At 46.1% G+C, this 21032-nt stretch overlaps 1 protein-coding gene across 2 annotated transcripts in view; it reads left to right on the top strand.

Moving 5' to 3' along the window:
• The first annotated feature begins 3998 nt into the window (after positions 1-3998).
• Positions 3999-21032, top strand: part of agbl1 (AGBL carboxypeptidase 1) — a 141089-nt gene continuing 124055 nt past the window's right edge. Inside the window, exons 1-6 of one of the 2 annotated variants that reach the window (XM_023815338.2) lie at positions 3999-4071; positions 6955-7018; positions 7106-7252; positions 7335-7466; positions 8024-8117; positions 12342-12379. In XM_023815338.2, the coding sequence (XP_023671106.2) occupies positions 4021-4071; positions 6955-7018; positions 7106-7252; positions 7335-7466; positions 8024-8117; positions 12342-12379 (526 nt within the window). In that variant the 5' untranslated portion in view covers positions 3999-4020. Of the gene's footprint in view, positions 4072-6954; positions 7019-7105; positions 7253-7334; positions 7467-8023; positions 8118-12341; positions 12380-13162; positions 13241-21032 lie in introns of those variants that run through there. The other variant, XM_072698693.1, reaches the window with a different exon arrangement.

Here is a 21032-nt window from a genome sequence, read left to right as displayed (position 1 = left end):
TGGCTGCCAGTGGCACTGGGTCTTTATTGATTCTTGATGATGTGACACAGGATGGAAGCAGCCAAATGAATGCTGAGGTGTTCAGAGACATCATGTCTGCTCAAATCCAGCCAAATTGATTGCGCGGCATTTCATAATACAGATAGACAATGACCCAAAACACACAGGAAAAGCAACCCAGGACTTTATTAAAGCAAAGAAGTGGAATATTCTCAAATGGCCAAGACAGTCCCCTGATCTCAACCCCATTGAACATGCATTTCACTTGCTGAAGACTAAACTACAGACAGAAAGACCCTCAAACAAACAGCAACTGAAAGCTGCTACAGTAAAGGCCTGGCAGAGCATTAACAAGGAGGAAACCCAGCATCTGGTCATGTCCATGTCTTCAGGCAGTCATTGCCTGCAAAGAGTTTAACTAAATATTAGAACTGCATATTTTATTTGCAGTTATATTAATTTGTCCAATTACTTATGAACCCCTGAAAGGAGGGGATTGTGTAGAAAAATTGCTTTAGTTCCCCACATTTTTATGCAATGTTTTTGCATCCGACTTCTTTTAAAATTTATAATGGTAATGTACAAATATTTATGGCCCTGACTGTATTTATTTGACCCCTTTCCCCCCCCTAAAACCTGCTTAGATTTGTCACCATTTCATTTTGAAAGCATGAAGCATGATGTGTAGCATGTGGTGAGATCATAACGCTGGTGTTGCCATGTTTGATTCCGGTCCATTGCATTCTGGGTTGTGAGAAGCACTTGGTTTGTACATTTCAGGTTAGCTTTTATTATCCTGCACCCCCGCCCCTGAATTTTCAAGCCACAGTCTGAGATTTGAATGATGTGAGGAGATGGATTCTGACATAAGCCTTTGAATTCTAACTATTTATGCCTGAAGCTTTGCCTCTCCGGATTACTGTGACAGTCTGAAAGTGGGTTTATCCTGCTCTTGACATTCTTTTAGAGAATCTGCCTGAATATACACAAGTTTTCTCAGCGACAGCCAGCTTGGTATCCACTTGAGGGTTCTCATTTCTTGTCCTTGGAAGATGCACCATCCCTTTCTGTTCCAGTTTGGAGGCAGGAGAACCACTCATCATTTTTATAGGTGCTGTTGCTGGTAATGATGTTTCCTGCTTGGTCCCCCGCCGGAGTGTCTCCTTTCCGCTAAGTTCTGATGGTTGGTGTACCTGTCTTATGCTAGCCTTCTGTACCCGGCCAGCTGAACCACAAGGGGCGCTGCAGCACTTGAGTCCCAAAAGCCCACTGCAGTACTGATTGTTTCAAATAAGTGAATTTTGCAATAAGGATGTCAATCACAACTTAGTCCTGGCAGGGATGCAGGAATGCGGACGGTGTTCCCAGTGTAAGGCTGAGGGAATGTCTATGTTAACACTTCCCCAAGCTGTCGTAGATGACACACGACCAAGCCTTCAATCCCTGAAATGTCTATTGGCCAGTTGTGAAAGCAATTAAGCCGTGTCATTCATTTCTACAGCCACGCAGCTGAGGCTGCACTTCTCCGTCTCACCAATCAGGAGATCTCTAGGTACAGGTAAGGTAACACAGGGATCCTATATGGAAAGAAATCAATATGTCATTTCTATTTGACAAAACACCCAGACCCCTAAGCTGCTGAAGTCCATCCATCACCTGTAAGCCATTATTCAGTGCATTGTCATGGAAATCCTGGAGCCTATCATAGGGAAGGTAGGGTGGGGGACACCCTGTGTGGCAGAGATGGAAGGTTCAGGTGCAGAAAGTAAAAATCCAGACCACGATTTTGTTTCAATCAACCAGTTCAGAACTCTGTGACTGAATCTTCATACTCAGCTGGTTGGTTGAAATAAAGTCTTGGTCTGGATTTTTATTTTCTGCACATGAACTATCCAACTCTTTCGGATAGAATGCAAGTCTTTGACACACAGAGGTCAATTTAGAGATACTGAACCATGTGTTTTTGGAGTGAGCATCTTAAGAACACCCAAAATGAACCCAGGGGGAACATGCAAAGTCTAGCACCCAGAGAGGACATTAATCAAACCCACAAGCTGGATGTTTGAGAAAATGTGCTGTTCACTGAGTTGTGGCATCAGACTGAATTTCTATTACCTAAAAGGAAACATATGCATCATATTTGTCTTCTATATGGGACAGGTAAGGCATGCATTCTCTATTTCCTGAGAGGACACTTGTCCGATGGCAAAGAACATACTTAAAATGTATGTTTGTTACAGTTGGGTATTACAGATTTCAAGGATGTAAACTATACATTAACATTTTACAAAGTCACATATTAGAAAGTAAGTCAGAGATAATGCTAGCCAGTAAAACCATCAGCACCGTGTTTTGATTTTTAGGGATAAGTGTGAAAGTACGCTGGTGATGGTGAAGTTTAATATTTCTTATTGTTAGCAAACAGCAAAGAGAATTTTCAAAATTTTTCTGGACATATATTACACGCTGTCACAACCAGTAGAACGACGGAAGCAGGAGCAGGGCTCAGGAGGTAGGGCAACCAAACAGTGGGCATGGTTGGTTTTACCACACCAGCGAGGAAAACAGGAGGGGTGCAGTAAACATGACTCGCAGGGTGTGACAGTATCCCCCCCCCCCCAACACAAGATGAGCTGGAGATAGGACCCAAGGGCAGACAAGAATCAGGACAGGGCAAGATGAAGCAAGCACATGATGGGCACCACAGAACTCGAGACCAGGGTGAACCTAGATGTGACTGGGATGAGGGACTGGACCAAACTAAACAAACAGTAGGTCAAGGACACTGAACAGGTAGGGATCGACGTAAGATCTGAACTAGAAACTGACTCCAGATACAACGAAGACTGAGAACCAACACAAGGAGTTAGCGAGCAACTGGGAACCAAGGAAGTGAAGAGCCACATAACGTACACCAGGACAGGGCAGACAGAAGAAGTAGTAACCACAAGGACATGGACAGAAACATTGAAGGAAACAGCTGTGGGACAGGGGTAAGGGGCAACAACTGACTCACCAGCAGAGGGCACTAGGGAGCAGAAGGGTACTGGAGAATCTGCAAGGTTGGGACAGGGATAGGAGGGGGACCAAAAAAAATCAACAGAACAATGACATGTCATCCCGGAGAGGCCTGCAGAACAGGAGGACCCTGAGGAGACTGCAGGGCAGGGGAGCGAGAGCTGATACTTACCCATCCACCACAGGGTGCCACTCCGAGGATGACTAGGAAGTTGGGCATGAAGTTGGTGTCGACATGGAAATTTAGTGCAGGACTGATAGTGACAGGGAGGTCGGGCACTGGGCTGGCAGTGGTCGGCAGAGGAAAACAAAGGACCTCTGAAGGCGACAAGGTGGATGCCGACTGAGCCTCAGAAGCTGAGGATTCTACAATGCATTCTTTCAAATAATGGTTATAAACTGCAAAAGGTGTAATATTTACTGAAAATGAAATCTCCATGCCCAGGGCAGCACCAAAAGGTTATTTAAAAAAAAAACTGTCCTGGACAGTTTAAATGGTATATTTACTTGGTATGAAAATGGAAATACTACATCTGTTATGGTAACCAATGCTGTTATTTACTGTGTAAAATATTTCTTCACTTGGCTTCATTTTCCGTGTTTTTCAACCTCTGTATCTGATAAATTTGGCTGCTGTAATTGCTGAATTGTTTTTTTGCCGTTGTTGTGCGGCTGTGTAACTACGGTAGTCATTACTACCGTCCTGAAATCGAGCATGCGGCGTCCCCTACTGCCTGCCCGGCTGCGTCATTCTGGAAGCGCCCCCGATTGCTTAATCCCCAGACCAGTGAGTGACTTTTTATAGGAAACTCATCTCAACGTCTAAGCACAAATGGACCGTAGAACTTATCTTTGGAGATAGAGTTTCAGTTTCTCAGCTTACCCCGCCACTCCTTCCAACGTTTCAACACTTTTCTTTTACAGGAACTGGAGCACTGTGCTGTGACTGAGCTCAGCTTCCCATCCTGTCTCTTCCTGCCTCCAGAGAGATCTCCATCCCCCATGGCAGCACCGACCGGCGGCGGACTGCATGGGCTCCTGTCCGTGCTTCAGGTGGGTCACGCCGGGCGTGTTCTTCAGCATCTGCAGTGCCGTGATGCCTCCGCAGGAAAATCTGGGAAGATCCCGTAATCACTATTATGGCATGCAAAGCCTCTGGTATGATTTATAAAGAAAGGGCAATTTCGGATTTAATTGACTGATGAGAGAAACTACTGATAAAAATGTTAGTAAATCTCATTTAGAGACTGAAACCGAATACAGCATGCATTGCTGCAATATTGTAAGCTTATAGGCATAGTAACCGGCAATAAGAGATTAATAAAACTGGTTTATAATCATTTTGGTTTCTTGGCTTAAACCTTTTATATCACACAGACATAATTCATCTCGCCAATTAATTAGTTATAGGTATTGTCGTGGCATCGTCTTATTTATTTGTTCGTTTAGCTGTCCTCACCGATTTACAGCTAGTATTTAGCTCAGCGTAAACATTATTTAGAAATATAATGAGATTCCCTAGTTCATCTATCTATCTATCTATCTATCTATCTATCTATCTATCTATCTATCTATCTATCTATCTATCTATCTATCTATCTGGCACTTTTCATTTTGCCTTTGCATGTGTACTGCAGATCAAGTCACTTAAAACGATCTAGCCTAATTATTGCAATGCATGGGAAAATTGCCTCTCTCTAATTGCAATTGCAGCGCCCCCTCCCTTCAGTAATCCCTTTTTAAACTCCAGCACTCCATGACAAGTGAACCCTGACTGACCTTTAATCGTAAGAAGAGCATGCTAATGTTCTGCCTTTGAGACAGCTAGCATAATGCTTAACCTTGGTCTATAGTCTTAAACTCGGTACAGTAATCCACTATTTAAACGCCATTACCGTTAAATACTGTAAAAATCTGTTGGCCATCGGGGCAAAATGCAGTATTAATACACATTTACTGCTGGGCTATTGTAATGGAATGATGGAAAAGGCTTGGGCAGATAGATTTAAATTAGCTAGTTTGAACAGCCTCCAACGCATCATGGTCTCAAAATTTATATAATTTTTGGAATTTTATTACATATTTTGATTCATTTTCATTATCGATATATTGACATATAGCATTAGAGAAAAGGCTGTAGATATGTAACACAGGTAGTGAGATTCTCCCTCCAAAAATAAAGACTGGTGAATTTGACAGCTTTGTCGTGGAAAGGCCTGAGCACAGAGCTGCTTGAAACCTTCGGCTCGATGACTCACAAGCAGGATCTCCAAAAAACTCTGGCCTGGGAGCAGCAGCATCACTACCGCAGGAAAAGCTCGACCTCCTGCAGGCCCCCTGCTGCAGATGTCCTCATTATGTGCTGAAAGCTCCGAACGTGCAGCCACAAGTGTGTGGCGTCTGGAGCCATCTTTCTCCTTCAGGGGAAATGCAGGGAGTAGTGATGTGTAATTTATAAAAGCACACCAGTCACTTGAGAAAGTGGTACATGCCACTGTAAGTATGCACTTAAGTATGCACTTAAGTATGCACTTAAAAACACAGGGGTGGCTTCCTGTCTTAGCAGTGATGGATGAGCAGGGTGCTGCTCGGCTGTCCCATATTCTCTGGGTTACTGGCACTGTGCTTTGGATACAAACTGGCTTCTGCTGTGAACACCACCCACTGCAAGAAAAACCTCGTCGCCTGCAGCTCATCATTGATGTCGTCTCCATGTAAACGAATTCCAAAGCCAGAAACAAGAATCTGAGGTCAAAGTGTGCTGGCGAAGACGATTCCTTTGTTATTTTTTTTTTTAAAAACACGTACTTAGCCGCTTTTAAACTGGGTCGGGTTGTGTAACTTTTACAAGGGAATGGGATATCAAGCAGCCTTGAATTCTTTTCTCTCTCTTATGAAAATGTAGCCTAGTAGTAATTTAATCCACGTGTAAATTAACTCCCAGCAAAGCTTTAACTTTTGACAGGTGCATAAGTATTCTATTTTTACATGATATTTTTAGATTATTTTACGACATGGAGGAAGTTTTGCCTTTAGCGTAGCGGGCGAGACTGTCCTGTCATAGATAATTACTGAGCGTGGAGCATGTGTCCTCTCATTTCTCCACTGAGTGAATAGTCCGGATTGGGCAAAGCGAGCCAATGGGTTCCTGCTGGTGTTACTGAGCAGTGGGCGGGGTCAGCTACTGTAGCTTATAGACTGCAGCCCCATCCTGCAGACTCACTCTGGACAGTGGACTACATCATTTGGGTATTGGGGTATGCAGAGGTGGTGCTTTTGACACGCCTCTCTCAAAGCCACGCCCACTGGCAGTCTGTGCTCCGCCCATATGACCGGGGGCTGCAATGTGATTAGTCCTTCGGCCTGTTGAACCAAATTAAAACCCCATCCAATCCTATTAGAAGGGTCTCCTTCATTTATTTCGTATGTATATCTTGTAATATATTAATATTAAAATAGCAACAATGAAAAAAATTAGACTGCAGTTTAATTGTGAATGATTTAATATGAAAGCCTTAATACCATTTTGCATAAAACAATGACATTTTCATTTATACAATTATTCTGTTTCTTTCATAAATATTAACAATACCTTTGTTGTTGTTGCTTGAAATGTATTATTTTGGAATTACTTTCTCTTGTTACATCATTCAGAGCAGAAGGATATTAAGCCAAATAATAAATAAATATTCTTTTCTTCTCTTTGATCGATTTCCCTATAAATATTTTTTCATCTAATACAGTGTTTCTCAAACAGCCCCTGATTATTTGCTTCATGTGTCTATGTGTTACTTGCAAAAAATGTGGCAGCTTTATGAATTTGCGTGGTCTATGCAGTTCCCGTCGTGCCGCGGTCAGCATCCGCCCCGCAAACAGAATGCGTCTTTGCGTCTCGCTGCCTCTCATGCATAACTCGCATCTCCTGCGGCCTCACAGAGCTGCGAGGACACCAAGAGCACCATCAGCGCTCTCAATGTCCTGGATGAACTCCTGTCAGCTGGTGAGTGACTACAGCCGCTTCTCCATGGATCCTTCCATCTTTATGTTTTGTCTCCTCGTTCATTCCCCCTCGACCTGCTCCCCGCAGGAACCGACCGGAGGTTCTTCTACTTGATCTCCCAAGGTGGCAGCGAGGCCGTCCTACAGGCCCTGGTTAAGGCCGCCCGCACCTCTGCTCCTGACCGCGGCCTCCTGCTTCCCCTGCTGCACCTCCTGGCCAAGGTGGGCTCCCGAGGTGAGTGGCCGGGCCATGCAGGGGCCCCACGCTTGTCTGGTTGAGGTGCCGCCCGTGATGTGACCCCCTCTGTCGCCCGCAGACCGCAGGATTGGCGAGAAGGCAGCGGCCGTGGGGGCTGAGCTCCTGATGCTGACCCTGCTGAAGAAAAGTATGGAGCATTCCCGGACGGCCACCGCCTGTCTCTGGGTGCTGCGCAGCTTCTGCTCCTCCGGTTAGCGCTGCGGGCGCTGGGGGTGCTGGGGGCGCTGGGGGCGGCAGGAGAGGCAGTCGGGGAGGGCGAGGGGCTGCGTGTCAGTGTGTGCTGTGCTCCTTCCGGGAAGCTGCAGAGTCCTTTTATTCCAGACAAATTTGTTTGGTATTTATCATTCATTCCCCCCACTTGAGCTGTTAATGCCCACGATTGTCCTGGTTTATAACATCGTGGTCCTGCTGCTTAATGAGAATGAGGGTCTGGCCCCCAGAAAGCGGGACTCACCCGTCAAATGGCCCATTTAGCCAAGGCACTTGTCCTTTATTAAAGAATAAACAGGCAGGAATGGAGCAGCTTTACTGCCGGTTTAGGGGTGTTTCTTCAGATTCAGGGTGACCTAGTAGCACATTGGGGAGTCCTGTGGCCTCCATAGGTGGGGGTTTGAATCCCCCCCCCCCCCCCATGGCAAGAGGGGCACCCATTAAAGGGGGTCAGAGAGCGCCACAAACTGCTGTTTCCTCTGATTGCTGACTTACCTGATTATTGAGGCCTCTTTTATCATCCCCGTTCTCTTCCAGCCTCTACCGCCGCCCTGCTGGGTGAAAACGGGTGCATGGACATCGTCTTCAAACTGATTGCTCCTCATACAACCAAGCACACACGCACCGTGAAGTAAGTACAGAGTGTGCGCTTGCATAGTCGTGGGAGTAATAAGCCTGCAATAAGCAGCCAAGCCACATTTTGTGAACTATATCCACTTGAGGTGGAATGTCGTTATACAGCAGGGTTTATTAACAGGCTGTGACTGGGACATATTTTTGTGCACCTGTGAGTGCCCTCTGTATTTCGAAAATGGGCTTCACAGCACCGCGATCATACACGCAGAAACTGGATGGATGAGTGATGGATGGTAATGTGTGCATGGTAAATTGTATTCAATTAGCTAAAGACTTCTTGAAAAATGAATCGTGCCATGACTGCGATGGAAATGCTTTTTAATGCACCTGAACTGAGAACAGTGCACTGTCTTGTCATAATTCAGTGACTTTCCCAAAAAAAACCAATTCCTGTACAGCATGCAAAATCTAGCCCTAATTTTTTAAATTACAAGATCTTTACAAATTTCTGTTTGACACGGATTCACATGTTTCATTGCATTCCTTTTAAAGTTAAGACCCATATTCTTAAGTGGATGTATTGTACCGTTTTGTCCCATGTTTTTTATTTATAACATTTAATGAATTTGGTCGGATATTTCTAGCATGTTCTAAGAAGGCTTATTTTCATAAAAACAAGTAGGAATGTAAAATTTGGGAATTAGACTAAAAAACAGCTTAACTTCTATCTGTTCCCTACAAAGTGTCTCATTTGCATAAGTTGTGCTTGCCTCAGATTTCAAATTGAAATGTGTTCCTTGGAGCTGGGACCTTCGGGTAACAGCAGGCATGAAACTGCATTCATCAAAGATTTCCGAGCTTGTTCAAAGGGAAGTAGGTCACTCATGCTTACTGGGGCTGAATAATGGTGTGTATGTGTGTGTGGGGGGGCACAGAGACTCTGTCCTGCAGGCTCCACCACAAAGCCGTCGTGCCCTTTCACAGGGGGTGGGTCTTCTGTACTGAAACGATGACATCACACCTCGTTAAGAATGCATATAGGAGTCTGGTCAATTGGCTTTCTCTTCCTGTGGGGGCTTTTGTGGGAAGTCGTTATTAGACACCCTGGAGATGTTGTCTCCTGCCCCCACTGCTCCTTCAAGCCCCCACTGCTGCTTCAAGCCCTGCCACATCTGCTTGGGTCACCGTAGCTCTGCCGGGTCCATCGTCCCATTGGAGACCCCCGACTGCAGATCTGCTTGGGTCACCGTAGCTCTGCCGGGTCCATAGTCCCATTGGAGACCCCCGACTGCAGATCTGCTTGGGTCACCTTAACTCTGCCGGGTCCATCGTCCCATTGGAGACCCCCGACTGCAGATCTGCTTGGGTCACCGTAGCTCTGCTGGATCCATCGGCCCAGGCAAGGCCCCCGATTGCAATAGATTGAGTCACCATGGCTGAGCTGGTTTCCCTTGTCCTGAAAGAGTCCCCCAGCTGTTTGGGTAACCATGGTTTACCCTGCTCCAGACTGGCCCTGCCACTCAGTTTCCTGATCCACGTGAGGCAGGCAGCTTAAACATCATGCCAGCTGGGTACAGCGTCCGCGGCCGTAAAGACGGGGAGGGGGGGCTGATCGCGTTACACGGTTATATGACACACGAGGAGGCCCATCCCGTCCCTGAACAGGGGTGACGCAGCCCTTTGCTAATAGCGCCGTACAGACAGCGTTCCTGGCGCGGTCTTCTGTGGCTTTGTGCCTGTGCTGCCTTTTATTAACTCACAGGGCAGCTCTGGGTGCAGACAGTCGCCCTGTAGCTGCCGCTTCCTTCCCGCTCCCCTCCATTGTGTTCCAGGTGAACATTCTCTCAGCCATCATCCTTAAGCTACCTGTTTTCCTGGCACCATGATCATGTAAATCCCAGGCTGCCTGCTCACTGCCTCTTTAGGCTAATTGCTGGCTCCAAGCAGCCCCCGGCATGTGTTACAGTTCGGGGGAGCGTGTGGACTGGCCTCCTGCTCAGAGCGCTCCCTGCCTCGTGACCTGGGCCTCCTGTCATAGGGTCCAGATTGATTGTGACCCTCTACTGGGTGACAGGCTTTGAAGATGGATGCATAACCTTAAATCAGTGCTTGGGGACCCACAGACAGTCCATGTTTTTGTTCCCAGGAGCTGGAAGGGAGGAACAATGTGGGCTGTCTGACAGGCAGCTCGGAGGGAGCTAAAATGTGGATTGGCTGTAGGTCCCCGAGGACCGGAATGGGAAACTGCCAATTTTAGCATGCAGTGACATTTCATCAAAATGCAATTGTAATTCATTGTAATTGTAATTAATATACGCATTATCAGACATCTCTCATGGTCTGCAGGAGAGGTAGGGTGTCTGCCCTGCAGGCCAGGGGGGCGTCTCTCCATCTGGGGATTCATTTATTCATTTATTTATTCCCCACATTTATTGTAGTACTGTTGCATAAATACATGGCCGTCGTGTTGCTGTCCCATGCGTAATATACTGTATATTGCATGCTTCTTACCATGCTGTGTTTTTACTGTTGTTTCAGCTGAGCATTGAGATAACCAGGGATAGGCTCTAGACCCCCCATCACCAGGGATAGGCTCCAGGCCCCCCATCCCCAGGGATAGGCTCTAGACCCCCCATCCTCAGGGATTGGCTCTAGGCCCCCCATCACCTGGGATTGGCTCCAGGCCCCCCATCCCCAGGGATAGGCTCTAGGCCCCCCATCACCAGGGATAGGCTCCAGGCCCCCCATCACCAGGGATAGGCTCTAGGCCCCCCATCCCCAGGGATAGGCTCTAGACCCCCCATCACCAGGGATAGGCTCCAGGCCCCCCATCCCCAGGGATAGGCTCTAGGCCCCCCATCCCCAGGGATTGGCTCTAGACCCCCCATCACCAGGGATAGGCTCCAGGCCCCCCATCCCCAGGGATTGGCTCTAGGCCCCCCATCCCCAGGAATTGGCTCTAGGCCCCCCATCACCTGGGATAGGCTCTAGGCCCCCCATCACCTAGGATGGGCTCCAGGCCCCCCATCACCAGGGATAGGCTCCAGGCCCCCCATCCCCAGGGATAGGCTCTAGACCCCCCATCACCAGGGATAGGCTCCAGGCCCCCCATCACCAGGGATAGGCTCCAGCCCCCCCATCACCTGGGATAGGCTCCAGGCCCCCCATCACCTGGGATAGGCTCCAGCCCCCCCCATCACCAGGGATAGGCTCCAGCACCCCCATCACCAGGGATAGGCTCCAGCACCCCCATCACCAGGGATAGGTCACATGGGTAGCTGGGCTTTCCCTGACAGGAGAGAAACCCAGTTCCTTGGACCCTGAGGTGAGACTGATGTCTTATCAGAGAGTGATCTCTCCTGCCTTTTCACGCTGACAGTACAGATAAGCACACGGCGCCCACTTTTACTCGTACGCCTGTGGACCATATCAAACTGTCATCACAAGACTTAATATTATGACACATCAGTAACTGTATTATAGGGATTTATTGTTATAATTTTGTAATGTGGGCTATTTGTGTCAGACTGGCACAGTGGAGCAGATGAGCCTTTCGAAGGGACGATCACTTTGCGTGTCGTGGCTGCCATGGCCGTACGGTTTGTTTGCGTCGCGACAGCCCCTGCCCCCCTTTCTATTTACGGCCCCCCTCGCATACCTGTGGAGAGTATGGCGTTCCTGTTGAGCCCTGCCCTGTGTGTAACAGGGGATTCTGGATGATGAATAGATTTTAATAAGCGCTTTCACCTCGAGGACAATATGTAAATCTTTCCCGATGATCTACGGCTCTCTTCTTTTTGGAATAGAGCAGACTCTTTGTATAGTGCCATGCGAGGTAATTTTCAGCTAAATCAGATCGAAGTCGACAGAAAAAAAACCCAGTAAAATTTCAAGTAAACATTTTCCCCTCTGCCATAGAGGAATTGAGGGGTATATGTTTCATGTTAATTTCTGCTCATGGTGTACACAACACGGGGGGGGGGGGCAGTGGTGACAAATCAGAGCAACATTTTTAAATGCAGTTCCACAGATACTGTCATGTATGACGGCATACAGGTACATGCCTGACTGGTGGCATTTTCCCACCAAAAGCATCTGCTGTCGTATGTGCAAGTTTCGAATCTCCTGAAATCTCACTAAGCTACCTGCCCTAGCCGTCATTCAGGTTCCGCGGAGAGCTCCAGTGACCTGCTCCCACTGTCTGACAGGTGCCGAATGGGACTTTGCTGCGAGCGCTTGACGTTTATGTTCTAACTCGTGGCATTTTCTTTCTTTTCAGAGCGGCCATAGATGCATTTGCGGGACTTTTTCACTCAAGTAAGTGCGCCCTGATTTTGTACGCGGTGGACATGAAAGCGTGCCAGACAGGCATGAGGGGACGAGACCCATGATAACTGACTGAAAAGCTGGAACATCCTCAGCGCTCTGCCTCCTGTGCGTGACGCCTTTTCTGGCAGGACAAGTCGCTGGCATGTTCCCTGGCAGTTCAGACAGGCCAGGGGAACCGCAGACCCATACTGAGCCCGGGTTGGTGCCCGTCTGCCAGGCTTGCGGGCTGGCCCTTCCTGCCACCTTAAAGAGAGAGCGTGAAAGCGCTCACCCCTTCACTGTCCATCACTGCAGCCTCAGACCTGCACACTGCGCCACACCGCTCTCCTGTCAGTCAAGGAGGGTTAACAATGACTAAAGTAACCTTTTGCTTGATGTCTGGGAACCATTTTGTTTCATTATCCCTCCCCACCCACGTTCTCCAAAACTGAAAAAGTCAATATGTCCAGTTGTCAGAGGTTGGCCCCCACTGTCCTGACTCGTGCCGCTCCTCCAGTGCACCGTCCACTGCGCTGCCGACTACCACTCACTGCTCACTCTATTCTTCCCTCAGCTTCATAGGTCCTGAGACTAGAGGCAGCTAAATGGACAATGGACATCCAGATTTTGAAGTTCGATGTGTCCCTGGGTCAACAAGGGAGGGGCTTGTGTTTCACCTCTTTAAGCAATTACATCCTTCATTGTATGACATCACCGCAATGGTTAATTTTTTCTCATTTTCAAACTCAAGGCTTCCAGCCATCCAGCAGGGGGCAGTGTGTGACTCAGTGGGCTAGGCCTTTGTGCCTGTGATTGGATTGTTGCCGTTATTATTATTATGAAATAAAGACGAGCCCTTTACCTTTGCAGGTAAGCATGTTCCTATGTTTTGTACTTGTGGCATGTCTCTTACCAAATCTTTACAAATCTGTGCACCCTATATAAAAAAACTGGTTTTAATTAATGTGGTGATGCCATAAAATGACGACTGTGATTGGTTAACGAAGCAAAACTCAAGCCACCCCATCAGTGCCCAAGCGACACATTGAACTCTGCAAAATCAAAATGTGCAGTGGATGACAGCAAGTGAAAGCCCAACACCATTCGGGTCTGAATCCTGGCCTGCGCTTTGGGCCGTCCCTCACTGGTGCATCGCTGGCATTATACAAGTCTTTGCCCTCGTGTGGCTCATTCATTCATATTAGAAGTTCATATTCGGCAATGTGTTCATTCCAACATGATGGGCTGTCAGTCCAGTGACGTTTATATGGGCTCTTATATTATGCTGGCGGGTAGGGGCTCATTTCAGCATACAGAAGAAAACAGAAACACAGGTGGGGCGTTAGGCTTCCTATTAACAGTGAGTGGGGGTGGTGAGTGACTCAGTGGGGTAAGTCTGCTTGTGATTAGAAGATCCCCGGTTTGAGCCCCAGTCTCGGCAGAACAGTCTCGTGTCTGTGGGCCCTTGAGCAAGGCCCCGAGCTCCAGGGATGCTGCACATTAATTGACCCTGTGCTGTGACCCCCCCCCCCCCCAAAGCTATGGAGAGTGAGATGGGGGCCAGTGGAGAGTCAGTCTTTCCCAACGTAAACCCCCTGGGACCTGCAGACAGTCCACATTTTTGTTCCCTCCCAACTCCCGAGCATGAATATGGACTGTCTGGCAGGGAACAGGGAGGGAGCGAAAACATGGACTATTTATGGATTTGTGAGGACCAGGTTGCATGAGATGATGTTTAGAATGGACCCTTTGAGGGCTCAACACCAGAATTAAGGAGTCTACAGGGCCACTTGCTGAAAGATAAGAGTTACAATTACAGTAGTTAATTATGAAAGCTCATCAGCTATTGAGCAGAGATCTCTTCATCTTTACCTCTATGGATGAATTATACAGCTTCTTATATGGTTTAAAAAAGAAAGCAGCTTGACGTGTGTTTCACAAGGTAAGAAAGGTTACTGTGGGGCTGTAGGAGACTCTCCAGTGGGGAGAGTCTCCTTCCGGCTCTCTAATGGCTATAGTTTAGGCTTTTGGCTGTATTCATACTTGTGGATCGGAGAAGAGATGCTAAATGAAATGATGTAAATCCTCCAGTCTGCACAAACTCTTCTGGAGTATTTGGTCTGGTAATATGGTACAGTAACCAAGTACAGTAAACAGTATATTAGGTGTAAACAGTATATATAATGGCATTTAGGTTTGTACTGTTGAGTTGAATATATCATGTAAAATCAGTACCGCCTTGGCTTTTAAAGGGCCCTATTATGCTCATTTGCACTGTTCATAATTTTATTTTTGGAGGCTATGAAAATAGATTTACATGCTTCAGTATTCCAAAAACACATTATTTTTCTTATACTTTACATCCATATTTGCTCTGTCTGAAATGCTCTGTTAGAGCTTTAAGCCCCACCCCCGATGACCCAGTGTGCTCTGATTGGTCAGCTTGCTCGACTGGTCAGCTTTCCCTACACGTTCCACCCCGTCTTGCAGTTTGCAGACAGATCCTTGCAGGCAGGAGGCCAATAAGGATTGTGTTATGAGGTGACCTCACAATGTCACGGAAGTAAGGGCTGGAATTCCAATGAGGTGTTTCAGGCAGATTAGAGAAAATTGGTTTCTGTGGTGAGAGTTACTCCCTTTAGTGTCTACTTTGGGTTTTAAGACTTTGCAGACCGTTTACCTGCACATAAAGCTAAATAACACACTAAAGGAAATGGAAAAACCAGATAAGAATAATAGGGCTGCTTTAATGGAAAAGCGGTTGTGCTTCTCTTAAACCCTGTAATACATCATGCATAATTTTGATTGAATTAAAACATAAATAGGAAGAATATGTAACATGAAAGTATGGCATTACGAACATAGGGGAGAGATTTTGTACAATGAAAAATCTCTGTTCTGGTACTCTGAGATAAGCAGGATGGAAAATGATTGATGGAGGACGGGTGGATGGATTGAGGAGAAGCTGAGGAGATTTCCTTTGGAGAGTGTATTGCTTGCAGCCCTGGAGCCTTTCCACAGTTAATGGTTTATGTTAATGGTCTGTCTAACACAGGCCTTTCAGTGAGTAGCAGCATACCTGATGTTATGGAAATTTAGCTTATAACTTGGAGTGAGTCCATGAAGAAATCAATTGAATCAAAAATTTATTTTAAAAATACATGTCATATCTGAAGTTACACACAAACAGTATTTGGTATTTCCTGCTTTTGCGAAATCCTGCTACTTTCTTGCTGATGCTGTATTTAATCCTGCTCTTTTCTTCGTTGCTGATCCTGTATTTGATTCTGCTCCTTTCTTTCTTTCTGTATTTAATTCTGCTCTTTTCTTCGTTGCTGATCCTGTATTTGATTCCGCTCCTTTCTTTTTCTTTCTTTCTTTCTGTATTTAATCCTGTTCTTTTCTTCATTGCTGATCCAGTATTTAATCCTGCTCTTTCCTTCTTTGTTGGTCCTATACTTCATACTGCTCCTTCTTTCTTTGTTGGTCCTATACTTCACACTGCTCCTTCCTTCTTTGTTGGTCCTATACTTCATACTGCTCTTTCCTTCTTTGTTGGTCCTATACTTCATACTGCTCCTTCCTTCTTTGTTGGTCCTATACTTCATACTGCTCTTTCCTTCTTTGTTGGTCCTATACTTCATACTGCTCCTTCCTTCTTTGTTGGTCCTATACTCCACACTGCTCCTTCCTTCTTTGTTGATCCTATACTTCATACTGCTCTTTCCTTCTTTGTTGATCCTATACTTCACACTGCTCCTTCCTTCTTTGTTGATCCTATACTTCATACTGCTCCTTCCTTCTTTGTTGATCCTATACTTCATACTGCTCCTTCCTTCTTTGTTGGTCCTATACTTCATACTGCTCCTTCCTTCTTTGTTGATCCTATACTTCATACTGCTCCTTCCTTCTTTGTTGATCCTATACTTCATACTGCTCCTTCCTTCTTTGTTGATCCTATACTTCATACTGCTCCTTCCTTCTTTGTTGATCCTATACTTCACACTGCTCCTTCCTTCTTTGTTGATCCTATACTTCATACTGCTCCTTCCTTCTTTGTTGGTCCTATACTTCATACTGCTCCTTCCTTCTTTGTTGATCCTATACTTTATACTGCTCCTTCCTTCTTTGTTGATCCTATACTTCATACTGCTCCTTCCTTCTTTGTTGATCCTATACTTCATACTGCTCCTTCCTTCTTTGTTGATCCTATACAGTACTTCATACTGCTCCTTCCTTCTTTGTTGATCCTATACTTCATACTGCTCCTTCCTTCTTTGTTGATCCTATACTTCACACTGCTCCTTCCTTCTTTGTTGATCCTATACTTCATACTGCTCCTTCCTTCTTTGTTGGTCCTATACTTCATACTGCTCTTTCCTTCTTTGTTGGTCCTATACTTCATACTGCTCCTTCCTTCTTTGTTGATCCTATACTTCATACTGCTCCTTCCTTCTTTGTTGGTCCTATACTTCATACTGCTCCTTCCTTCTTTGTTGGTCCTATATTTCATACTGCTCCTTTTTTATTTTGTGCAGCATTCTTCCTTATTGAATGGCTGCCTGTATTAAGTGCTGCTTTTGAGAAAGCATCGTCCTTGTCATAAATCTCACAACATTGTATAATATGTGTCTGATGTTGTTGGTCTTACAATATGATGCATTTGTCTTTAAACTTATCAATATATGTATTTGTAATATAAAATTAACTTCTGCTGTATATTAAAGTCTAGTACAGTAAAGGATAATGCTTTTGGCTTTCTACTGAGAGCTGAGCAGGGACTAATTTAACGATTGGTGGCAGTGCCTCATTTGGCCTGCAGGTGGCAGTATGACTCCACAAGCAGCCACATTACGGGCCTGTGAGTGGGCTCCACACCTGTTGATGCGCTGCAGTTGCTGAGTGAGCCTGTTCGTGCATAAACAGACATACCGTCAAGGTTTATTTCCACTGAAGGTGCCTGTTTGACCGCTGATGTTTATGATTCATTTCAATGCCGAGTGTGATGCCTGGTCACGAATCTCGCTTTGATGCTTAGTAATGCTTCCACCTTGGGTTTGTGATTCGCCGCTGGACACAGACCTGTGATGTAGGCTGTGGACTGCAATCCCAAATAAAGCCTGAGGCCCATCATCTGGCCTTAGATCACTGGTAAAACATCCTAAAAGTCAAAACCAGGGGGAGACAGAGTGCAAATGGGGTTACACATCAGAAGTGTTTAATTTACATTTTAACTGTAATCTGTATGTATGAGGGTCCCATAGAGAGAACAGATGAAACCTACTGACATGAATGTTTCAGTGACCTGTGTCTGAATCTAGTGGGCTGGATACATGTGGCCCCCTGTGCGGAGAGACAGGAAGACTGGGGGCCACTGGGGTCAGGAGGTCCCCCCCTAGGTGAACCCACAGTCTGCTTATTTACCTGCTGCCTGTCACAGTGCAGGTCCCTCTGCGGTTTGGCGGTATCCCAGCAGAGCGTCAGAATGAGCCAGGAAATACCTGCTGTTTTTCTCCTCTTAAGAAGCCAGTAGCACAAATGAGGGCCGGTCAGGGGGCAGCTTAGCAGCAGGAAAAGGGCAGCAGGTCCTATGATGAGGGATTAAATAAGTCTTTGCCCTCGTGTGGCTCATTCATTCATTTTAGCAGTTTGTATTCGGCAAGTGACGTTTATATGGGCTGTTATATTATGTTGGCGGGTAGGGGCTCATTTCAGCATACAGAAGAAAACAGAAACACAGGTGGGGCGTTAGGTTTCCTATTTGAAGGCAGATGCACTTTAGATCATATTAGCAGTCAATATAAACGACGATGTTTCAATCCCACCCAAATCCAGTCACTGATTGACCTATTGATGTCGGTTATCGTGTTGGCCTCCAGGGTTACGAGGCTGCGATTAATGAATTTCAATAGGGAAATGGTGTGTGCGTGACACACATTATATTGTAGCTATAGCACAGCACAAGCTGGACGTGTGCAGATGGAGCCGGTCTGTAGGTAATGGCTCCTTTGTAGTCGGCAGTGAAGGGTTGGACTTGTGCCAGGTTCGTTTAAATGCATTATCACTCAACTGCATGGTGGTAAAATCAGCCCTTATTTCTCTGTCTTATTTTTGCTGTGATAGTATCCAATGTGACAAACCTGCAACATTTCTACTAGTCAAGCATATTTGATCCCCACCCCCCCACTGCTGATGTGATGTCTCTAATCCAGTGTTTCTGAGCCGAGTCCTTGGGGACCTCCAGACACTCCACGTTTTTGCTCCCTACAGATACTTGGTGTTCTCGATTGGCTGGGAGATGGGAGGGAGCCAAAACATGAACCGTCTGCTTGGTCCCTGAGGACCGGGTTCAGAAAGCCTGCTCTAATCCAATACGCCGCTGATGTAACATGGAAAGACAGAAGAATGCCGTAAATGTGGGTGTGCTCTGCCCACGCGGTGGCTGGCTGCGTGAGTCAGGCCACTCCAGGAGGCCGGACAGGCAGGCGGCTAATGCAAACAATCAAGCTCCTTTATATGCTAAAGCAGCTTATGCTTTAATTGATGCAAAGGTCATTAACAAATAAATATAATGAAATGGGCTTTGAGCTCAGTGCTTTTAATCCGACTAGCATGAACTAACCTGAATTAGTGGAAAGTTTATGATGCGTCAGTTTGGACTCCCTAATCCGCAGCTTGGTGAAATTATCCCCTTCCACGGCTGTGACTTTGGTGTTACTTTGCTGTGTTTATGATGATTACCTGCTATGGAGATACTCCAGCTTATCAGCATAGGAGTATTGGCTAGAGGTATCAAACACCCTGGATGTGTATTGAATAACGGACATAAAGTCCACGAAGCTTGCTGTTCAGCTGATATATGATGTATTAGTATATCTTTGTATATACGGCACATACTGTATGTAGGCCCTGTGATGTATATACACCAATGAGCCAAAACATTATGATCACCCCCGCATGAAGTAAATAACGTCTCATAAATAAAAAATATCAGATAAGTTTAATGAGGGTTACAAGAGTCCTGTGTCACGACACACAGTGCATCAAGCCCTGCTGTGTACCGGACTGCATAGCCACGGATCTTGGACTTGTTGGTCCAACACATCCTGCCGAAACACGACATTCACCTGGCCGTCCACATGATGCAGTCCAGGCAACCTTCTTCCATTGCTCCAAAGTTCATTTCCGATGCTCACAAGCCCATTGTAGGCATGTTTGATGGTGAGCAGGATGCGTGGGGTCTCCTGCACAGCCCCACACGCAGCAGGACTCTCGTATCCATCATTAAAATAATCTGACATTTGTGCCACAGTAGCCCTTCCATTGTTTTTTACCAGACGGGATAGCTGTCATCGACATCCTGCATCAACAAATCCTGGCCACCCAACACCATGTTGGTGGTTTGTGATTTTTTCCTCGGACCACTTTCTATAGGTATACACCATAACTGGCCGTAAGCACCATAACTGGCGGTAAGCACCATAACTGACCGTAAGCACCCCACAAGCCTTGCCATTCCAGAGATCCTCTGATGCGATTGTCTGACCATAATGATTTGGCCTTTGTCAGAGTCACACAGATCTTTTCCCCTCTCCACATGTCAGCTACAAGAACCAAATGTCAGCTAATACATCCCAGACCTTAAGGCAGTTCAGTAGGCAAACAAGGCCCAATATATACACACAAGCCAAAACTTTATGCCCACCCTCATGTGAAGCAAATATTGTTGACTATCTCATAAAAATGGTGTGTGTTAATTCTTCATGGTATTGACTCAACAAGGTGCTTGAAACATTCCAAGAGACTTTGGTCCATGTCAGCTGCGGCAGATTTGTCAGCTGCAACTTCATCATGCAAATCTCACATGCCACCACACCCAATTAGTGCTTTACTGGATTGAGATCTGGTGTCTGTGGAGGCTATTTGAGTACAGTGCTTTCATTGTCATTTTCCAGAAACCTGTCTGAGATTATACAAGCTTTATGACATAGTGTGTTATCCTGCTGGAAGTAGCCATTAGAAGCTGGGTATGCTATGGTCATAAAGGGATGGACATGGTCAGCAACAATACTCAGGTAGGCTGTAACATTTAAACAATGCTTATTTGGTACTAAGAGGCCCAAAGCGTGAGAAAATATCCCCCACACCATTACACCACCATCTGCCTGAAATGTTGATACAAGGCAGGATGGATCCATGCTTTCATGCCAAATTCTTACCATACCATGTGAATGTTGCAGCAGATATCAAGACTCATTTGTCCAGGCAACGTTTTTCCAATCTTCCATTGACCAATGTTGGTGAGCTCATGCCGACTTTAGGCTCATTTTCCTGTTCTTCGCTGGCAGCAGTGGCACCCGGTCTCTGCTGCTGTAGCCCATCTGCTTCAAGGTTCCATGTGTTCAGAGATGCTCTTCTGTATACCTTGGTTGTAATCAGTGATAATTTGAATCACAGTTGCCTTTCTATCAGCTTGAACCAGTCTGGCTGTTCTTCTCTGACCTCTTCCATCAACAAGGCATTTTCACCCAGAGAACTGCGGCTCACTGGATGTTTCAGCCCATTTTCTGTAAACCTTAGAGATGGTTGTGTGTGAAAATCCCAAAAAATCAGCAGTTTTTGAAATACTCATTCCAGCCCATCTGGCACCAACAACCGTGCC

The sequence above is a fragment of the Paramormyrops kingsleyae genome, chromosome 13 (assembly GCF_048594095.1).
Source record: "Paramormyrops kingsleyae isolate MSU_618 chromosome 13, PKINGS_0.4, whole genome shotgun sequence".
In the NCBI taxonomy this organism is placed as follows: Eukaryota; Metazoa; Chordata; class Actinopteri; order Osteoglossiformes; family Mormyridae; genus Paramormyrops; species Paramormyrops kingsleyae.
Note: the sequence above shows the minus strand (reverse complement) of the source record. Positions and strands in the feature narration are given on the sequence as shown.